The 20,954-nt window shown below is 41.7% G+C and overlaps 1 protein-coding gene across 2 annotated transcripts in view; it reads right to left on the reverse strand.

Annotated features, from left to right (window-relative positions):
* Window positions 1-19,740, reverse strand: part of LSG1 (large 60S subunit nuclear export GTPase 1) — a 28,763-nt gene extending 9,023 nt beyond the window's left edge. For both annotated transcript variants that reach the window (XM_030822997.1, XM_003280418.4), the window contains exons 1-10: window positions 19,571-19,740; window positions 17,524-17,650; window positions 13,942-14,062; window positions 13,693-13,779; window positions 13,047-13,133; window positions 8,314-8,374; window positions 7,196-7,372; window positions 2,459-2,872; window positions 841-942; window positions 607-750 (exon numbers count right to left, since the gene is read on the reverse strand). In XM_030822997.1, coding sequence (XP_030678857.1) covers window positions 607-750; window positions 841-942; window positions 2,459-2,872; window positions 7,196-7,372; window positions 8,314-8,374; window positions 13,047-13,133; window positions 13,693-13,779; window positions 13,942-14,062; window positions 17,524-17,650; window positions 19,571-19,669 — 1,419 coding nt within the window. In that variant the 5' untranslated portion in view covers window positions 19,670-19,740. The remainder of the gene's footprint in view (window positions 1-606; window positions 751-840; window positions 943-2,458; window positions 2,873-7,195; window positions 7,373-8,313; window positions 8,375-13,046; window positions 13,134-13,692; window positions 13,780-13,941; window positions 14,063-17,523; window positions 17,651-19,570) is intronic.
* Window positions 19,741-20,954: the final 1,214 nt, after the last annotated feature.

The following is a 20,954-nucleotide window of genomic DNA, read 5'->3' on the forward strand; positions in this document are numbered from 1 at the left end:
TTCATGCCGGGCACTGTCCTAGATGCTTTATGTAAGTTAATTCATTATGCTGCTGAGAGGTAGCAGAGTTCCTAATTTACTGCTTACTAGCTATAAGAGCTTAGATAAATTATTTAACTTCTCTGTGCCTCAGTTTCCTCAAGTTTGAGGAAATGGGAATAACAGCAGTATCTGCCTTAAGGGTTGCTTTTTGAGGATTAAAAGATATTTGGTTAGGGTTTAGAAAAGCACATAGCAAGTATTCAATATATGTTAGCTATACTGATTAAATATAATCAACCGTGAGATAGATTCTCCCCCACTTAGAGAAAAGGAAAGTATTTGGGAAGGTTAATTCAAATGGTTACATGGCATTGTTAGATGGTTTTGCAACTTGGAACTGAGTATCTGAAACCTGGATTCTCTCATTTCTTCAAGGCTACACTGCTGAAATCAGGAAATGAGGTTCTAATTCTGAAGTTCTCATGCTATCTCACAGTATAAACTTGTGCAGACTACTAGTATTTTCAATTCTTCATCAAATCTGAATCCCTCAAATGCCCAAAATAAACCTGAAGCCCTAATATGCATGTAATAACTACAGTGTTTCCAAAGCAGAAAGGATATTAATGATACAGGTGGGACATGATCTCTCATCTGATCAATTGGGAGGATTCCGCTGCAAGTCATTTCTGCCTTGGTAGACACGAAAGATGGCATCACCAAGCCAGGACAGTCACACAGGCAGAGGCCAGGCTCCACGTAGAGAGTCTGGAAGACAAGCAAGAGGTTTGAGCTGGGTATACAACAGATAAAAGGAAGAAAGAGCTACATGTGAGGGGCAAAGCACCACAGAAATACCTGAAAGTGCTTCGTGTGACCAGGCGTGGCAGACACAGATACTTTCTTGTTGCCCATGATGGTGTTGATTGTTGAACTCTTACCAACATTAGGGTAGCCCACCTAGAAGAGACTCAGAAGTTACCAAACAGTACAACAGTACATCTATCAAAAGACTCAAAGATATGACATAGATGGTGGCAAGACTAGCATAAGTGTCTGGTTACTTTAGAAAATTATTTGAAATCCATGCTCTCTGTGTTTGTTGAGACATCTTTTTCTCCTGTGGTGTGGGTATATTTATTCAGACACGTCTCCAGTGTCAAATGGCCAAGCTATGCACATTTTAATTTTATAGGTTTTGCTGTTAAGAGCAGATGCTACAGAAAATTTCATCCCCTTGTTCCCAGCCTTCCCTCACTGCCCCATCTACAGACAGTGGTTTCCATCGCATCTTCCACGCTGGGTGAGGCTGATCGGATGGACATCTGAATAATCACAACACACAATTATTTTTAATTTTCAGTCACTTTTTAGTTAAAGCCAAGCAGAATGTCTGGCATGTGGCAGGTGATCAATAAGTGTTTGCAGAATTTCTAGAGTAAGAAATTCAGAAAATGAGGGAGGATGCTCAGTTTTTCCATAAATGTGAGAAAACTTGTAGAGAAGCTGAACTTTCTGATACAAATTTTTAGCAACAATATAGAGAATGAAGCTTTAAAGCCCAGAGACATTAAGCAACTTTCCCCGTGTTCCTAACAAGTTGGTTCTACTGATGAATTGGGAATTAACACCTAGGTCTGTCTGATTCCACAGACAGCTCTTTTAACTACTGCACTAAAATAAGATGCTAATCTACTGTAGTCATTTTAAACAGGCATTTTGGGGCAGGGGATTGGGGCAGAGAGAAGGGGGCTCAAAACTAACTAGGATTGGCTACACTTAGCATGTAACTGAAAAGCTAGGAGACTTTAAACGTGCCATGATCTCCTTTCCCTCACTGTTATACTCTGGATAGATCTTCATAATAAATACCTTCTCTAACATCTCACATCTCCTTAGCTAAGGATGGGGCCATCTAGAGCCATGCTGTAGCCCCTTGGGGTTTGCACACTTCCGCAGCCACTTCTGGAATTAGGGTATATAAAGCTGGGGATGTGATCTGCTTTCCCCTATCTACTATGCAGTGTTTATGTAACTAATGCATTTGTCATATTTTCTCCAGCCCCAAGATGCTGGGATTCTCCCCATTAAGCATCTGGAACATTTACAGCATAAGCTGGCAAGGATCACAGGATGCCCAAAGAACACCGGGCTGAAGTCTGAAGACAACATTAACATCTCTCCCATTCTGCTGTCTCGGTACTTCACACGGCAGGAAAAGCTGAACTGAAAGGAGACTGGAGAATACCTTTAATGTGAATAGGTATGTTATCAACATAGGCCTTGAGGAAGCTGATTCCTTTGAGTTGGGCTCTGTCTATCCCACTGCCTAATCCCGTGATGCCAGTGGGCAACAAGAGGGCAACGTTCCCTATGATGCCGGAAGCCTGGTTGGTCTTTGGGGTCGTGCAGCTACTGAAAAATGGGGATTAAAGACAGTCATGTGGTAACAATGTTATGACATATGTCATCTTACCAGTCCGACCGTAAGTTGCCCATCTTTCACCTTTCTCCCGGTGTGTAGCTCCTTAAAGAGCTCTAGTAACTCCTGCTTGGATACCAGATGGCTAAAATTGTGTATCTGCCTCTTCCGTGGGGTTTTCCTGCTGTGAGCCTCAGAATCTGAAGTAGAGCTTCCCTTCCAGTCCTGGCCACAGTCCTCTTCCTCAGGACCGTCTTCTTCTGAGCATGTCTGCCAGTCATCTTCCTCCTCCTCTGGACAGTCCTCGTACTCACTGTCATCTTCATCAGTTGTGGGACTTTCACTAAGTGAAGGAGAATCCCTGGCTGGGAGATGTTCGGTCTCACTGTGGGAAATCTCAGCCGCGTCAAAACTGGAGTGTTCAAACTCAGTTGTGTTGCTTTGTCTATCATCTCTGTTTGCCTCTTCCTGATAAAATAATAGAAACGCCCAGAAGTACATAACTGCAGTTTCCACTCTAGTAAAAATACTTAATGAGTTGTAAGATGGACAGAGGACGGCTGGGCGTGGTGGCTCAAGCCTGTAATCCCAGCACTTTGGGAGGCCAAGGTGCACAGATCATTTGAGGTCAGGAGTTTGAGACCAGCCTGACCAACATGGTGAAACCCCGTCTCTACTAAAAATACAAAAATTAGCCGGGCGTGGTGGTGCACACCTGTAATCCCAGCTACTTGGGAGGCTGAGGCAGGACAACAGCTTGAACCTGAGAGGCGGAGGGTGCAGTGAGCCAAGATGGTGCCACTGCCCTCCAGCCTGGGCGACAGACAAGGCTCTGTCTCACAAAAAAAAAAAAAAAAAAAAAAAAAAGATGAACAGAGGACAAGCAAAGTTCGATGGAGATGGAAAGGTGAATATAGGGAGGAGACAATGAAAGCCTTTCAGTTCAGTGCTGTGACAGACAACCATCGAGGGTGGCGCCCTCTTGGAGGGGAGGAGAATTGGACCTTCCCTTCACTTTTTACTTTATATGTTTCTATACTATTTGAACTCTGTACAAAGAACACATATTACTTTTGTAATTTAAAATAACTCTTTAGGCCGGGTGCTACGGCTCACGCCTGTAATCCCAGCACTTGGGTGGCTGAGGTGGGAGGATCACTCAAGGCCAGGAATTCAAAACCAGTCTGGGCCACACAGCAAGACTGGGTCTCTACAAAAACAAACAGAAAACAACAACAACAAAACTCTTCAAAGACAGCAAGGGGAAAAGCTTATGTTAAACTGAACTCTTTGACAGTAGGTTATTTTGCAATGGGCTGCCCGATAAAACAAAGCATTTCTCAGGAACAATAACACATTTAACATACTCTTCTCTGCACAAAGCAAGGGCACACTTTGCCATTTGCAGTTCATTTTACATTTGTATTTTTAAAGACGGTGGTTGTTGGCATGTTTCAAAAAATCTGCTATTCTCTCATAATTGCTTTTAGAAGTCAAAGCACCATGGAGCACACACAGATCCCTGTGTGTGAAATGTGGCAGCAAACCTCAACTCCACATGTGGGAATTATTTACCGATGAAAGATTCCCTTTGGAAAGCGAAAGGTAAAAATCATTTACTACTCATGGGTGTGTTAATTCTTCTGAATCCCTCTTGACAACAAAGCAGAAATAAGGGTGAATTTGTTGGGACTTGAAAGTGATGGAAACCTTGTATCATTTCCAAGTAATTTTGTTAGAATGATTAACAGTCACAGAAGAGGACACAGTGAACTCAAACATGTATCCTAAATCTTAAGAAAGCAGAAATAAAAACAAAATGTCAGGAAAAATAGGTATGATTTAACAATCAAGCCGGGCAAATCATAAAGAAACCTGGCTTATGAGAGAAATATAGAACTGGAAGCAATTTCTATGGTAAATGAGCAGCAAAGGGAAAGAAGTCAGTGTCCTCACTGTGGGCTCTTTTGAGGCATTTTCAAATATGAAAGTAGCATAAAAACAAGAATGTGAACTGAGCATGAACATGTAGTAGAAAAACTACAGCGGGGAGCAGTTCAGCTTCAGGAAAAGTACTAAAGACAATCAAAGGACTTTACCATAATTATGTTAAAAATTAAAAGAAAGAAGGAAAAAATTCAACCTTTTGGGGAATACAGTGCAATTTCAAGGTGACCAAAGGAAACCAGAGATACTCAATTCAGAATTGGGCTGTGTCTTTTGAAAAATGTCACATTTTTTCAGAACATTCACGTTTTTCAAACAACTGAAGTTGAACAACTGTAGAAGATGAACCAAACTTTCAGGCAAGAAAACAGTGAATATCAAGCTACTTCTAACACATTCATGTTTGATACCCAAATTACAGATATTAGTAACAAGTTACAAGTAAGACTTCACAACCTGAGAAATCATGGAAAACAGCAGAGTCCAGAAAACTTGGGAGAAGCAAATGGCGCCTAACTCTTAAAAAGGAGGAAAGAATATCTTCCATAAACTGTACACCGTTAATCCAGACACTGACATTAAAACAATTCTACAAGTGACCTGGTGAGTCCTAAAAATAAGACAGTCATCGACAGGAGGCAGTAAGAGTTCCCTGAAAATTGATCATGCAAAAAATTTCATTTCCCTTTGTTATCTACTACTTGGTAGTAAATCAAGAAGGCCACAGATGCAGAAACTAATCTCTTCCATTTTTGATGGGGTTACTGCATCAGGGCAGAGCAATATAATGATAAGTATCTATTTTAAAACTTCAGCAAGACATTGACTTCCAGGAAAGATTGGAAACAACAGAAATAATAGTTTAACAGGGCAAACTATTCTTCTGCCTAAGAATGGTAAGTATCTATACTTACTGCCGAGAAGATTAAATGAGTAAAATATGTAAAGTGTTTAGAATAGTGGTGTCTGGTAAAGAATACGTTTTTATTAACTTATTAATTTTATGGGTTAGTTTTAATTAATTATAGTAATAATTATTATTGGTATATTCTCGTGAATATATCTATATTCACATAAAAACGCTTGGCATAGAGTGCTGCTGGTAAGTCCACAAAAGGTCACAGAGCTGTATCCTTGGTCCTAGCCTGTTCAACGATGTTATCAATGACACAAAAATTCACAGTTAGAAGGCGAGGAAATGCTAACTGCACACTCTAAAATGAACTCTACCTTGGTACTAAACCATTAACATATTTAAAAGGAACAGTACACTCCTAAGCTGAGGTAAAACAGAACAAATATCTTTCCATGTAAAGAGGGGATGAGGTTTGCTTAGTAAGTTTTGTTTTTTTTTTTGATATTTGAGGGATTCGGTTGCTCACAGGTTCAATGAGCCAAGAGCAAACAGCTTCTGAAAGGGGATGAACTAACAGAAACTGAATTAATGTGAATATCCTGATCACAAGAAATATGAATGCTCTGTATACGCCCTAGGCAAACACCACCTGAATAACGTATTCAATTAGGTACGGCTAGTTTTGCCTGCGGTCCTGACGCGAGAAGACAGGCACCCACGATGGGCGCCCCGTAGCTGGTGTCTCTGAGGAACGTGAAAGCTGAAGATGCACAGCCGCAGGGCAGAGAACCGAAGGGACAAAGAGTCCTCAGATCAATGGGTAGGGTGGCCGACTTCGTTCCACTGAATGTAAGAACTTTCTATATTTAGAGCTAAAAAGAAATGAGTTACCTGGTCTCGAGCATCCTGTCGCTTAAAGTAGTCAAAGAGAAATATGCAACTGTTTACAGGGAGGTGGAGGAAGAAACTCCTTCACACAGTTAGAGGTGAGAGCTTATACACTGAGCTCACAGAGGGGAGGGTGTTGTATTCATAACCCAGCTCAACACACACTCCACAGCCAATAGATGCCTGATAAACAGAGACAGGAGAAAAGGACAGGGAAAAAGACAGTACTTCTTAAGTCTCTCCATCTGTACGATTCTAATTACTAATTTCTTTTCATAGTTGTTATTATTATTATTATTATTATTATTTTGAGACAGAGTTTCGCTCTTGTTGCCCAGGCTGGAGTGCAATGGCGTGACCTCGGTTTACTACAACCTGTGCCTTCCGGGTTCAAGCAATTCTCCTGCCTCAGCCTCCTGAGTAGCTGGGATTACAGGCACCCGCCACCACTCCCGGCTAATGTTGTATTTTTAGTAGAGATGGGGTTTCTCCACGTCAGTAAGGCTGGTCTCAAACTCCTGACCTCAGGTGATCCGCCCCTCTTGGCTTCCCAAAGTGCTGGGATTACAGGAGTGAGCCACAGCGCCTGGCCCTCTTATAGATATTACTTTATTCAAAAGTAAAAATAAAGCCCAAACTACTTTTGCAAAATTTGGGCTAAAAGATAAAATAATGTGGTATATCTTAATTTAGGGTTAGTTTCTCTGTTTTCAAAACAAAGTCAAAAGAGATTCTAATCAAGTCCTGAGAACTGACTACATCCTTTAGTTGTACCCTTGTGTTCTGACTTCTCTTAAAAGCAGTTACAGGGTCACTGTGGAACTTATTATTCAATTTCCTGTCTACAAGCTTTTAACAAAATTAAAAAATACAGCTAATATCAGTGTGTAACAACACTGGAGATGTCAGACTGTCCAACAACCACAGAGAAAGTAACTTTGTGATTTACTTTCTATAAGTCATCCTAATCCAGCACACAGGGGAAAAACTCTAATTCCCACAAATTTTCAATAAGAATAAACAAAACACAAACGAAGCACATTAATGAGAAATCAAAATCCCCCTCTTTGAAACCCAACCTAAAATGTCCCTCAGGTTACCTCAGAGTCACCATTCAGGTGAATGGCTCCGGCCAAAGCTGACCAGAAAATAACCTTCACATCTTCTTTTTCAAAGTACGTGGCCCAGGCACTCCGCTGCTCAGCAGTCAGCAAGTCTGCCTTGTTGATCAGAATGACATTCTCCTTATCGGCATCTATTTCTTTCACATAACATTCCTAAGCAAGACAAAGAGATTTAGAAAGACCTCTTCAAACAAGTAAAAAATGAGGCTAATTATATTAAAGATCCCAATACAAGTTTTTACTGCCCCCATTTTAAATCATTTCCTAATTTAAACATTTTTAATCATGACACATTATACTAATCCTTTCAGTAAGCTTTGAAAAGAAGTTCCATCATTAATATTTTTGTTATGCACCAGTGGGTTTAAAAATAATCTGGGCCAGGCATGGGGGCTCACGCCTGTAATTCCAGCACTTTGGGAGGCGGAGGAGGGAGGATTGCTTGAGCCCAGGAGTTCGAGACCAGCCTGGGCAACATGACAAGATCCTGTCTCTACAAAAAATTAGATATATAAGACAGTAATAAATAAATAAATAATAATAATATGCATTACGGTTCTCAAAAAGAAATATGAATACCTCACATATTATACAATGTTTTGCTAACTAACCCAAAGCTATATTACATTATTTCATGGGATTCTCACACGTTAGTTATTAACCCCTGTGGTGTTTCATAAACTTAGTTCACTTGTAAAATACCACAGGGAGTCATAACTAAAGTGTGAGAAGACAGAACTTTATGGGATAAATTAAAAATGAAGTGACCAGCAATATGCTAAAATAAATAAAATGCTTTTTCAACTGGTGTTTCCTGAAAAATGGGAAACCGGCAAATGCCTTAAGTGGCTTCTAAACTAAACGCTAGAAAGCTCATTTACGTGTCTGTGCCTTCCTGCAGATGGAAACAATTGTCTGAGAAAACATCTGTCTCAACAGTGCATTATGCAAGCTCCTGACCTTGGAAGGAGGGAAGGCCTCATGAAACAAAGCCGGAGAGGGCAGAACGTAAGCCTGCAGTCACTGCTGAGTGATGGGGTCCTCTCACTGCTACTCAAAGGACTGATGTTTGAATTTTGTCAAACTTGACTTACCAAATCTTCACATCTAAACAGGAGTGGGTTTCGAGCATCTACTATCTGGACCACAATATCACTGAAAAGCAAACACAAGACAGACCAATCACTGTGAAGTGAAAGGGATTTTACTAACCACATAGTAACGGCCAGAGTAGCAAACCCTGGCACTATATTAAGCACTGGACATATATTAACTTTTTAAGGTATAATTATTCCCGGTTTATATATGAGTGACTTAAGGCTCAGGGCAGTTAAGTAACTTGCCCAAGGCCACCAGCTAGTAAGTAACACAGCCAGAATGGGAGCCCAGGCAGCCTGGACCAGAGGTGATGCTCTTAATCATAATGTGCTATTGCTGTCATACAGCCTAGAGGGGTTCGGGTGATGTTTCATTGCTAAGACATCCACCGTACTTCTATCAAACTCTCCTGGTGAGACAAAAGAGTATTCCAAACACTTCACTCCAAGGCAAAGTCTACTAAATATTCAATCCCTAATCTGCCCTCATGTTAAGGCCTCAAAAGAAAACTAGTAAATCACTTGTTGACAGCTGCCACTATTGAACCTAGTATGTTATTTAAACCCAGGAATAACAAGGAAGAAAGCATATTTTTGGCAAACAATCATCCACCAATTCCAACAATGTGTTTAAATAGCAAAAAGACAAAACAGGAAAGTATGAACTTAAGGTTGCCCGGCTGAAGCAGGAATGGCAAGTCCAACCTCTTCCATCACATATAAGAAGGTACAGCAATAAGATAACTTTCTGCAGCTGGTGGCAAGCCCCTCAAATCCCTCACAAATATAGTGGGGACTACAGGTGTCCAGCACTGCAAGGAGAAAAAAAAATTCCCTTCTCTGGGAGGCTCCTCCCTTCCTTCAGCCTCTGAGCTAGATGTTATAAAGACCCACCGTGACTGCTGCTGGAAGGAAATAAGCTACAGATGCATGAATCCCTCATGGCGGAGTCTCCCCAAAATCCTTATTCTGTTAACCAGCCTTTTCTGAGGCAACTTTGCAACTATGCTAAATTCCAACGAATTAAGGTTACCATTTAGGACATTCTTTTGACAATTAAAAGTGCATTTTCTTTTAGGACAGTTAAATGTCAGCATAATCCTGTGACACAAAGAAACTCACAGACTTGCTAATTTTGGACAAATTGTATTTTAAGTTCTCTAGTTAAGCTGGTTCTAGTATTTCCTTCTTTAAGGTAGTAATGCACTTTCAAACTGGATATTTAATAGTAGATGAAAAATGATTACAAAAAAACGGACAAAAGCCTAATCAACTAAAACCACAATGTCTGCAAACATTATGTCTACATACCGAACATGCAGGAAGAACCATCAGTTTAGAAACACCAGGAAGAAAAGACATTTCAAGACAGCTGCTTCATGTGCTGAGTGAGGATGCAGAGCAAAGTGCCAGCCATGTAGCAGGAAGGGTCTACACAGCACAATGGAAGTGCCTTATCTTACTGGAAGACAGTGTTCCGCCCTCAGTGCCTCTGCGGTTTCCTGCATTTCAATGACATGTTATACATCTAATCTTTTCTGATAACTACTATTAGAATTAAAGAGGCAGATGGTTTAGCCAGGCTGTTACCAAACAGGAGACATCTGCTGTGGAGAAGACATCAATAAATATTTCCCATTCAAAGATGTAGTGGCAGTCATTTTTAAATAAATATTTCTATGTAACTCAGATCCACTTTCATATAACTATATTCCTTGAGCTAGAAAACAGGTTCTCTTATTTAAAAAAAGGAGAAATATCACATAACAAAAATAAGAGCAAATAATACTGTAATCCAAGCTGAAGCTAGAAGTTTCAACATGTACAGCCTCACTTGGGAAATTATTAGGGACAGAAACAGTGTAAGAGGGGCTTCCTGTTAAACTGAACACAGATGGTTACCTCTGCTCCCTCTCAAAACCTACAAAAACAAAGGCTGAAACCCATTAGGATAAAGAAAAAGAACGGCAGCAACCAAATGTCAAACCAACAAGAAGCAAACCTGTTCATGCCCCTGACACCCAAGAAAGCCCAGGATTAGAAGCATCAGCTCTCTCAAGGGCAAGAATGAGGCAAGAACGAGGCCCACGCCTGTAATCCGTCTGAACAGTGACCTCGTAGGTCGGCTACCCTGTTCCATTCAGCGAAGCAACTGCAACCCACCACGCAGCCCCCATTCCCCACCCCAACAGCAGAAGGCTAGGGTTTATTATGGAGAAAATGAACTTGAGAAGCTCCAGGACTGGGACCTCAGGCACAGAGAAAATGGGAGAGTTGCCATAGTGCAAAAAGGGGAATTCAGCGTAAGCCTATGAAGATACTGAACTGTGAAGATGCCCAGCACGCTTGTATTATACCACCTCCTGCCCCTTTCCTGGCAGGAGATCATTCTTCTTTTTAAAAACTGACTGGCACCAGGCACAGTGGCTCACGCCTGTAACCCCAGCACTTTGGGAGGCTGAGGCGGATGGATCACCTGAGGTCAGGAGTTCGAAAACAGCCTGGCCAACATGGAGAAACCCCGTCTCTACTAAAAATACAAAATTAGCCAGGCGTGGTGGCGCGTGCCTGTAATCCCAGCTACTCGGGAGGCTGAGGCAAGAGAATCGCTTGAACCCGGGAGGCGGAGGTTGCAGTGAGCCGAGATCGTGCCATTGCACTCCAGCCTGGACAACAAGAGCGAAAGTCCGTCTCAAAAAACAAAACAAAACAAAACCACACACACAAAAAACTGACTGGCTCTGGGGAAAAGACCTATAGATCTTAACATCTTGGGTTATTCCAACAAAATAAAACTGACCCCTGCCCAGGTACCCCACAGCGAAGCTCACCAGTTGGCAAATTCCACCTAAACAGGTAGGCTTGTCAACCGGCTTTGTAATGCTTTGTTCTTAGAGACAGATAAACACCACTAGACACCTGAGGAAGGCCTCTTCCGTAAAAGTCAGAAACCAGGAGAAAAAGAAAAGGAACAAAGAGGAAAGATAGATAATATAGGAAGTAGGACAGAATCTGAAAACAAAACAAAAACTGTAATTAAGTGTGAAGATGGAGGGGACTGCCCTCAAGGTCCGGGCTGCAGTACTTCCGCGCTTGTTACCACTTCTCTTCAGAAATTAGAAAACGGGCATTCTCAGGAGTACACAGCCTCAACTACCAAGGAGGCACCAAAGAGGAGGCTACTCTGCTCCACAGCAGTTCCCCAGCTCCCCAGGAGAATGACTGTGGGTCTTCTGAAGCCCTCCTCAAGCTTGAGTAAAAGGAGCGTGCATGGACCCATAACCAGCAGAAAGCCTTTCCCTTCTTCCGCCTTAGAGATTTGCCTTGCCTCTCTGACCTCCCCACATCCCAGCTCAAGAGCCCTTTCTGTACCCACAGAGAACAGAGGATGGGGGCATTCAAGTGACTTTAATTGTCATCACCCTAATAAGAAATGTAAGTGACTTTTACAAGTTTAGTCCAAGTACTGTTTTCTTTTTTTTGGAGACAGAGTCTCGCTCTGTCACCCAGGCTGGAGTGCAGTGGTGCGATCTCGGCTCACTGCAACCTCCACCTCCTGGGTTCAAGTGATTCTCCTGCCTCAGGTTCCCAAGTAGTAGCCAAGCCTGGCTAATTTTTGTATTTTTAGTAGGGACGGGGGTTTCACCACGTTGCTCAGGCTGGTATCGAACTCCTGACTTCAAGTGATCCACCCGCCTCGACCTCCTAAAGTGTGGGGATTACAGGCGTGAGCCACCGTGCTGGGCCCTGTTTTCTTAATAACAATGCTAAATGTGATAAGATTCTTTTCTGAGAATCCCAATTAAAGCATTATTTCCTAGTGTTCTTACTAGGTTCACTTTATAGATTTCAAAGGAAAAAAAAAAAAACAGCCTGAAGGGTCCCTGTTGAAAAACATCATTTCAAATATAAGGTTCATTTATGGCATCCTTGAAAGTAATTCAGAAACTCTTTGAGGAAAACAAAAACCTTTTAACTACACCAAAGAGGTGAGATTAGAGATAGGTGATTCATCAACTTCTAACAATCAGGAATCCTCCTTAGTGTTACATGAAAAAGAATAAAAATCTCCCATTCTCAATTTGTCAAAATCATTCTCTTCTTTTCAGAGCCCAGTTAAAAAAAAATAAAAACCACCCCGTGATTTCCTCAATACTTATCAACCGCTCCTTCCTCTGCTATGACTCAGCCCACTGCCTTTCTATCTGCAGCAAAGCAGGAATCATACTGCTCTCTGTATTTTACTATGTATTAAGTTCTCTGAGTGCAAGAATTGCATTCATTCATCTGTGTGTCCCTGGTGCCTGGTGCTTTGCTTAGCATTTAGCTGAACATGGTGTAACTCGGCTGACAGGAGCTTTGACATTTGCCTCTCCCCGTAACATAGATGCTCTTTGCAGGCAGGAACTTAACTCTTTTTCGTATCCATATTTTCCACATTACCAGTAGAAACTAAATATACATTTGCTAAAATATCTATATAGGTGCTTCAGAATTCATCTTACAGAAAATGTTCATTATTCTCACACACTTACAACATATTCATCTAACAACAAAAAAATCTATACAAAATATATGGTAGTATCATATTGTGTTTTTATAATAATTCTCAGTAACCCTCTGCATAGCTTAATTCCCCATACCCTGAGCCTATAAGCCTATATCAACATCCAAATAAAATATAGCTTCACTGCAATGTCTTTATTACACAAAAGAAAATGATAATTCACCTTCTCTCAATGACTCTCCAGAGCTGGCGCCAAAAGTCCAAATTTCGTTCAAATGGAGTCAATATCAGCTTCTGTTCCTCTTCTAGCCTAGTTTTTGAATGAGAAGTTTATATATTTGCCAGATTATAATAGACAATTTTTAGCAGTGTACGTGCTCAAATTTATTACATTAAAAATAAGTACTGTGCACAAATATCCAGAGTCAGATTATTTTATATATTTCCTGCTGAGACACCATAAAAATACTATTTATTTAGACAATACTCCACCAAATTCAAATTTTTTCCTGAAGCTATTTATGCCCTGGAAGTTTACCTATCACACAAAGTCATTTCTTTCCCACACTCGTACTGGAAAAATGTGCAGGAGAGCAGAGATCAACTCCAGGATGCCCAATGGCCAAAGAAGGGAATGAAAGGCAAAGGCCCGGAACTGAGCAGAGTAACCAGCTCACTATCTCTGTGCAAGGATGCATATGCACCTAGCAGTCTTGTTTTTGCATACATCTATTTGCACTTGTTAGCAGAATGCTACCATTTCCTTTTTAAAAGAATCAAAACTTCAAAATGCAAATGGCTGTGTAAGCACGCCAAATGTCTAAACTCAGGATTTCAAAGTAAGCCTTCATAGAGTCTATAATACTCACCGGACAAGCTGACGTCTCCATTCTAGAAAGTTATCTTTCTCTGCTTGTTTGAGTTCTTCTGGGGTAGTATTTTGGTTCCACTTTGGTCTGAAACAATCATAGAAGGAAAAAAATTCCTCACATAAGTAACCAAAATAAAATAGGGAATTTGGATCTAATAATGGCAGCTGAGAAAAAGAAGCAATTTAAAAAATGAATACTCAGCAGCCTCGTATGTTTTGTGGCATTCTAAATTCTTCTTCAACTCACCTCCTCGGTATACACAAGAACTGTTTGTTTTCTTCATGGAGCTTCTTAATTCTCTGGCTCTCCTGGAAAGACAGTAGTCCAGTTCTAGCCTCAGCAGGCACAAACTTAATATTAAGTTTCTCTGTTCAAATAAAGAAAAGTACTATTACTTAAGAGGCAATATAGATACAGAGTGTTTGGTCACACTGATAAACTTAGAAAACTAAAAATGAGAGCCTAAGAGAACTTAAGATTTCTTGATTTAGATTCTTCTAGCCTTGGGTAAATTATTATTCCCAAATGAAGTTTTATACCAAATAACTATCCAGAGTTACTACATTCTTTTTGACTGCCACACAGTATTTCATACTGTGTCTATATCGCATTTTTCCTGCTACTGAACATTCAGTTTCCAAGTTTTCATTATTAAAATACAGCATCATCTGGGAGCTTGTTAAAAATGTAAATGCTCCAGCTCTAACCCCCACTGACTGAATAGATGCTCTAGAGTCTAGAGGATAGGGCCACGAATCTGTATGAAAGAGTTCTCCGGGCAATTCTGCTGCTCTGGGGTAGACGCTGAGAAGTAGAGGTGCTGGCTCATAGGATATGCAACTGTATGTAAACTTGCTTTCTTTTCTTTTCTTTTTTTTTTTTTTTGAGACAGGGTCTCACTCTGTCAGCCAGGCTGGAGTGAAGTGGCACAGTCTCGGTTCACTGCTACCTCAAGCAATTCTCCCAACTCAGCCTCCTGAGTAGCTGGGACTACAGGCCCGCACCACCACGCCCGGCTAATTTTTGTATTTTTAGTAGAGACGGGGTTTTGCCATGTTGGCCAGGCTGGTCTCGAACTACTGACCTCAGGTGATCCGCCCGCCTCGGCCTCCCAAAGTGCTGGGGTTACAGGCATGAGCCACCGTGCCCGGCCTGCAACTGTAAACTTCTAACAGATACTGCCAAAACAAATCTTTCCAACTTCCCTCTCTACTGTCTCACCCCATAACCTAAGAACATACTACCATTAACCCTAATCCTTCTCACACACACCCTTACACTTTCCCTGCCGTAGTCAGCCATCTCAGGAGAATACAACTTGCTCATTCCTTGACTTCCTCACCTCCCACTTCCTGTTTCTCTAGATTCCAGCTGTGGCTCTATCACTCCACTAAAACTGTTCTGGCAGAGATTACTAACGACTTTAAGAAGAAAATAGCAGCTGGGTGCAGTGGCTCACGCCTGTAATCCCAGCACTTTGGGAAGGCAAGGTGGGCGGATCACAAGGTCAGGAGTTCGAGACCAGCCTGGCCTACATGGTAAAACCCCGTCTCTAGTAAAAATACAAAAATTAGCCGGGGGTGGTGGCACATGCCTGTAATCTCTGCTACTCAGGAGGCTGAGGCAGGAGAACCACTTGAACCCGGGAGGCAGAGGTTGCAGTGAGCTGAGATCACACCACTGCACTCCAGCCTGGGCGACAAGAGAGATTCCATCTCAAAAAAAAAAAAAAAAAAAAAAAAAAAAAAAAATATATATATATATATATATATATATATATATAGCTTTACTAAGATATGATTCACATACTATACAATCCACCCACTAAAGCATGCAATTCAATGATTTTCAGTATATTCACAGAGTTGTGCAGCCATCGCCACAATCCATTTTAGAATATTTTCATCACCCCAAAAAGAAAGCTTTACCCATTAGCAGTCACCGTGCATCCCCAGGTACCTGGTGGAAATCATCTACTTTCTGTAGATTTGCCTGTTTAGGACTTTTTGGTGTTTCCTCTTTTTGGTGATTACGAATAATGCTGCTATGAATACACATGCACATATTTTTGTGTAGACGTGTTTTCATTTCTTTCGGGCATATACCCAGGAGTGGGACTGCTGGATCAGATGGTAATTCCATGTTTTACCTTTTGAGGAACTGCCAAAATTTTTTTATAAAACAGCTATACCATTTTATACTCCCACAGCAATGTATGATGTTATAATTTCTCTACATCCTCACCAACATTTGTTATAGTCTCTTTTATTTTAGCTATCCTAGTGGGTGAAGTGGTATTTCACTGTGAAACCCAGGAGTTTATTTTTGTCCCTTCACTCTTTTTCACTTACGCTCCCTCTCCATCCAGTCTGGTTTACTCTAGCTCCTTAAGTGTTCTTGTTCCTCTTATTTTCTCCCTTCTTCTACTACCTCTATTTCAGTTCTGGCCTGTTTATCCTGCTAGACTAAAGTGATACGGTCTCCTAACTCATCTTGCTTCCTTAAAATTCATCAGTGATCTTTTAAAAAATGAAATCTCATGTACTCATTAGACATACCTGCACTCCCATGTTCCCTGCGGCGCTATTCACAATAGCCAAGACATGGAACCAACCTCAATGCCCATCAACGTATGAATGGATAAAGAAAACGTGGTATATGTATGTATACAGTGGAATACTATTCAGCATTACAAAAGAGGGAAATCTTGACACTTGTGACAACATGAATGAACCACTATGCCATGCGAAATAACCCAGGCACAGAAAGACAAATACCGCATGATCTCACTTATGTGTGGAATAAAGTCGAGCTCATAGAAGCAGAGAGAAAATGGTGGTTACCAGAGATTAGGGAGTGGGGGAAATAGGAGGATACTGGTCAAACAATTAAGTTTTACTGAGGCAAGATGAGTAAGTTCTGGAGATCTAATGTACAGCTTGGTGTCCATAGTTAATAATAACACATTTGCTAGTTAATAATATGAAATTTGCTAAGAGAGTATGTATCTTGTTCTCACCACACACACAAAAAAACAATGTGAGGTGATGGATACGTTAATTACTTGATTTTAGTAATCATTTCACAATACATACATATAACCAAACATCACACTATATACTGTAACTGTATACAATTTTTAGTTGCCAATTGTATAGCTCATTAAAGCTGGAACCCACACATCCCCCCAAAAAACACTAAAAAAATGAAATCTGAAATCATGTTGCACACTTGCTTAAAGCCCTGTAAAGCCTCCCTTAAACCTTTGTTCTCTCCAGAATTTGGCCCTTGCCCACCTCCTCAGCACCTGTGCCCATCACATCCCAGCCCCTGCACCTGCAAAGCCAAACTTCTAGCCATTTTCTGAACAAAGTTGGCTGCTGCTTCACATCTTTGCTCGAGTCCTCTGCCCGTCTGAGTAAAAGGTCTTATCTCATCTGTTCTTCTAACATCTACTCATTGTTCAAGACTCAGGCTGGGTGCGGTGGCTCACACCTGTAATCCCAGCACTTTGGGAGGCCAAGGCGGGTGGATCACGAGGTCAGGAGATCAAGACCATCCTGGCCAACATGGTGAAACCCTGTTTCTACTAAAAATACAAAAATTAGCTGGCTGTGGCGGCGTGTGCCTGTAGTCCCAGCTACTCGGGAGGCTGAGGAAGGAGAATCACTTGAACCCAGGAGGCAGAGCTGCAGTGAGCCGATATTGCACCACTGCACTTCAGCCTGGGTGACAGAGCAATACTCTGTCTCAAAAAAAAAAAAACAAAACCTCAGCCCCAGATGGAAATGTGACAGTGTCACATGCACTCAGCAATAAACAACTTACCAGCTACAAACTCTGTTCCTGCAAGTTCTGCAGTAGCAAGGAAGTCATCAAGGGAGCTCTCTTCAGTCACGGACTGAAGATTAAGACGACCCCAATCATAGCCATCATTGAGTTCACTTGTGTGCAACTATGAAAAAACACAGGGTGATAAATACAGCCGCTCTCTTCTGCTCTTGGCATCCAATAAGCTCTAAAATTCCTTGCAACTAGTCTCTGGTCTTGAGGGTGGTTGTAGTCCCTTTAGAATCAATACTACTGATAGTTAATATTTAAAGGAGCACGTTCTTACCTCATAATAGGCAGTTCCCTTTCACCATTTCATTAATTTTCAAAATCTTTTGAGGTGAATTTCATTGTATTTCCATTTTACTGATGATGAAACTAAGGCTTCAACAGATAAAATAACTTGCCTATAGTCGAAAACTAAATGGCAGAGGTAGAACTTGAACCCAGATTGTCTGACTCTACTAGTCAAAATTAGTCAAAACTTTATTTGATATAGTCCCACAATAAGAAATACATCTTACATAGTGACCCAAAGGTGTATGTACATATAATGATACAAGCATTCAAGTACCATTCAGTACAGTAAAATGGCAACGGAAGAATACTGAAACCACACCCTATTACATGCAACAATCTGATTTTTCTCTATTTTGCTGGGGAAAAAATAAAAACAAAACAAAAAAGCTAGCTGCAAACCACTAAATTGATTTCCAGACACAACCCAGAGTTTGATAACCATCACCCTAAGCTATATACTTAGTATAGATACAAATAAAAAAAATTGCCAGGCATGGTGGTTTGTGCCTGTAACCCCAGCTCCTCAAGAGGCTAAGGCAGGAGGATTGCTTCAGGCCAGGAGTTTGAGATCAGCCTGGGCAACATAGCAAGACGCCGTCTCTCCAAAACAAACAAACAAACAAAAAAAACAAACAACCAGGCCTGATGGTGTGCACCTGTAATGCCAGCTACTCAGAGACTGAGGCAGGGGGATCATTTGTGCCCAGAAGTTTGAGACTGTAGTGAATTGGTGAATCATGATCACAGCGCTGGCACTCTAGCCTGAGTGTGACCCTGTCTCTAAAAATGAATGACTGAATGATGAATGAATAAATAAATATTAAGGGCCAAAAGTTTAAATGGGCATAGAATCAGCAAAAATAAGGAATTAGGATCCAATTCTTTACCATTCATGTTCAATCTTCCCACTATTTCCTAAAAGGCCTCATTAATAACAAGATGCTTCAAAACTAATAAAAATTACCAGTAATCTAATGTCCAGAGTAACTCTGACCTGATGAATACTGATAAGCACTCTATACTGTTTACTCTACAGACGATATGGATGAAAGTCAGCTGGTGTGACAGTGGCACACGGTTACTTAGCTCCAGGGACATGTTTAACTAAATTTAGCACACGATCTTAGCACTCAATATGTTCTCATTCATTCCTGGGGGAAAGAATGGTGAAAATAACAACTAGAATGATGAACACAAGCCAAATCACTTCATTCATTTTTTTAAAGATCCTTCTATAACCTAGTAAAATATTAGGTCCTGTCACACCTGAAAAATGAATGATTTATCTTTGAGCTAAACCACTAGGGGGTGCTTCGCAAGGGTGAAGCAAGGATCTGAATTATTTTACATTTCTGGCAGTAACCAACCGCTTCTGGAGGACCCATTCTTTGAACAAATCAATACAAAAATATGTTTTGTCTTTTTCCTGCTCTGAAAGTTCCAAGCACTTCAGTGGCTTCTAGGGCAAAACCCAAACGTACTCAAGACCTGGCATTGAAGACTCTTCAGATTCTCTCTCCACGCCTCATCACCACACTAACTCTTCTTTCAAGCTTCTCCTACCTTTGTGTTCCGGGCCTTGACAGGAGGAGGGCCTGCTACTCGGCTTGGCAGAAACTCTAACTCATCCCTCAAAACCCGGCTGAGGAGTCCCTCCTGCAAAACTTATCTGACTTTTGACCCCGAATTTTGCAGCACTCAGGCTAGACAGAAAAGATAAGAAAGATGACATGGTCTGTCTTACCCAGGAGTCAGTGTGGCGATGGCCTCGGCTCCGCTGAGTCTGATGGCGCATAAGGGCCCGTCCCAGCGACCCACCAGCCGGGGCTCTCCTCCGGCCCATGGCAACACGACCGCTGGACGAAGCTTCCCCGCTCCGCGCGTGCAGCTTCCGGGATTCACAGTTAGATCCCCGGAAGTGACGATAAGCGAGCCCAAGTCGTTCAGGCTCAAACTTGAGAGGGGAAAGCAGAATGACTTGTTCTAAAGTGCTCTTTTTAAGTCTCGGTCTTGCCAGTATTATAGAATATAAGTGAAAAAATGGTTCTGGGAACTTTTCTACAGATTTCCTGGCGACTGTCTCCAGTTTGGATAAATGACTGAGTTAAAAGAATGGTCCATTCTTAATTTGTGCGTCGGTCTTTAGCGTCCGGCGAGAAACTAGAGCACCTCGGAAACATGGCGGTTCCTATTCGCGTCACTAGCTCCGTCTCCCGCCGCTTCCGTCAGGAGGACGCGGAGACTCGGAGGAAGAGTGTTTCGGTGGCGCTGGGACGGGGGAGTTTCCCAGCCCTGGTTTTCAGCTGGCGTCCCAAGGTGTGGTTTCTCCGAGGTCCAGCAAGGTGTGGTCTCTCCGAGGTCCAGCACAGCAACTAAGTTTTTGTTTACCTAGCCGTCCCCAGCTGCGAAATGGGGAGAAAAGTCTTCGCCTGGATGTGAATTTGGAATGAGAGGCTGAATACTATTTCCAGAGCTTGGCAAGGTTGTAGGAAAAGCCAACAGGAAGTGACTTACGCTTTATTTCAAAGAAAAAAAATGTTTAAACGGTTCTAGTTACAATTTCATTACCCTTGTTAAAAATAATTAAAATGAAAGTGAAAGCAGTGAGCCAGCTCCACTCCTAGAGGCCTGGGCTTTTGTTCCTCACTTGAATGTTTGATTTCCCTAGAATGGGAATAATAGAAAGTCAGTTTAGAGTGGCTGTGTGCTGGTGAACTACATTCTCATTGATCTGGAGAACCATCTCTTTGTTTTAATGCGTAGAGAGAGGAAGCAGCTTGAGCAAGTCGTAGATGGAGTGCGTGCAGTGTCAGGAGTCAAACCCAATTCTTGTCACTAGCCTGTACACCCCTGGGGAGAGCGGGGAATGAGGGTCGTTAACATGTATTATTTATTTATTTTTATTTTTTGAGACAGAGTCTCGGTGTCCCCCAGGCTGGAGCACAATGGCGTGATCTCGGCTCACTGCAACCTCTGCTTCCCGGGTTCAAGTGATTCTCCTGCCTCAGCCTCCCGAGTAGCGAGAATTACAGACGCATGCCACCACACCCAGCTAATTTTTGTATTTTTAGTAGAGACAGGGTTTGGCCATGTTGGCCAGGCTGGTCTCGAACTCCTGACCTCAGGTG

This window comes from Nomascus leucogenys, chromosome 11, assembly GCF_006542625.1.
Source record: "Nomascus leucogenys isolate Asia chromosome 11, Asia_NLE_v1, whole genome shotgun sequence".
NCBI lineage: Eukaryota > Metazoa > Chordata > Mammalia > Primates > Hylobatidae > Nomascus > Nomascus leucogenys.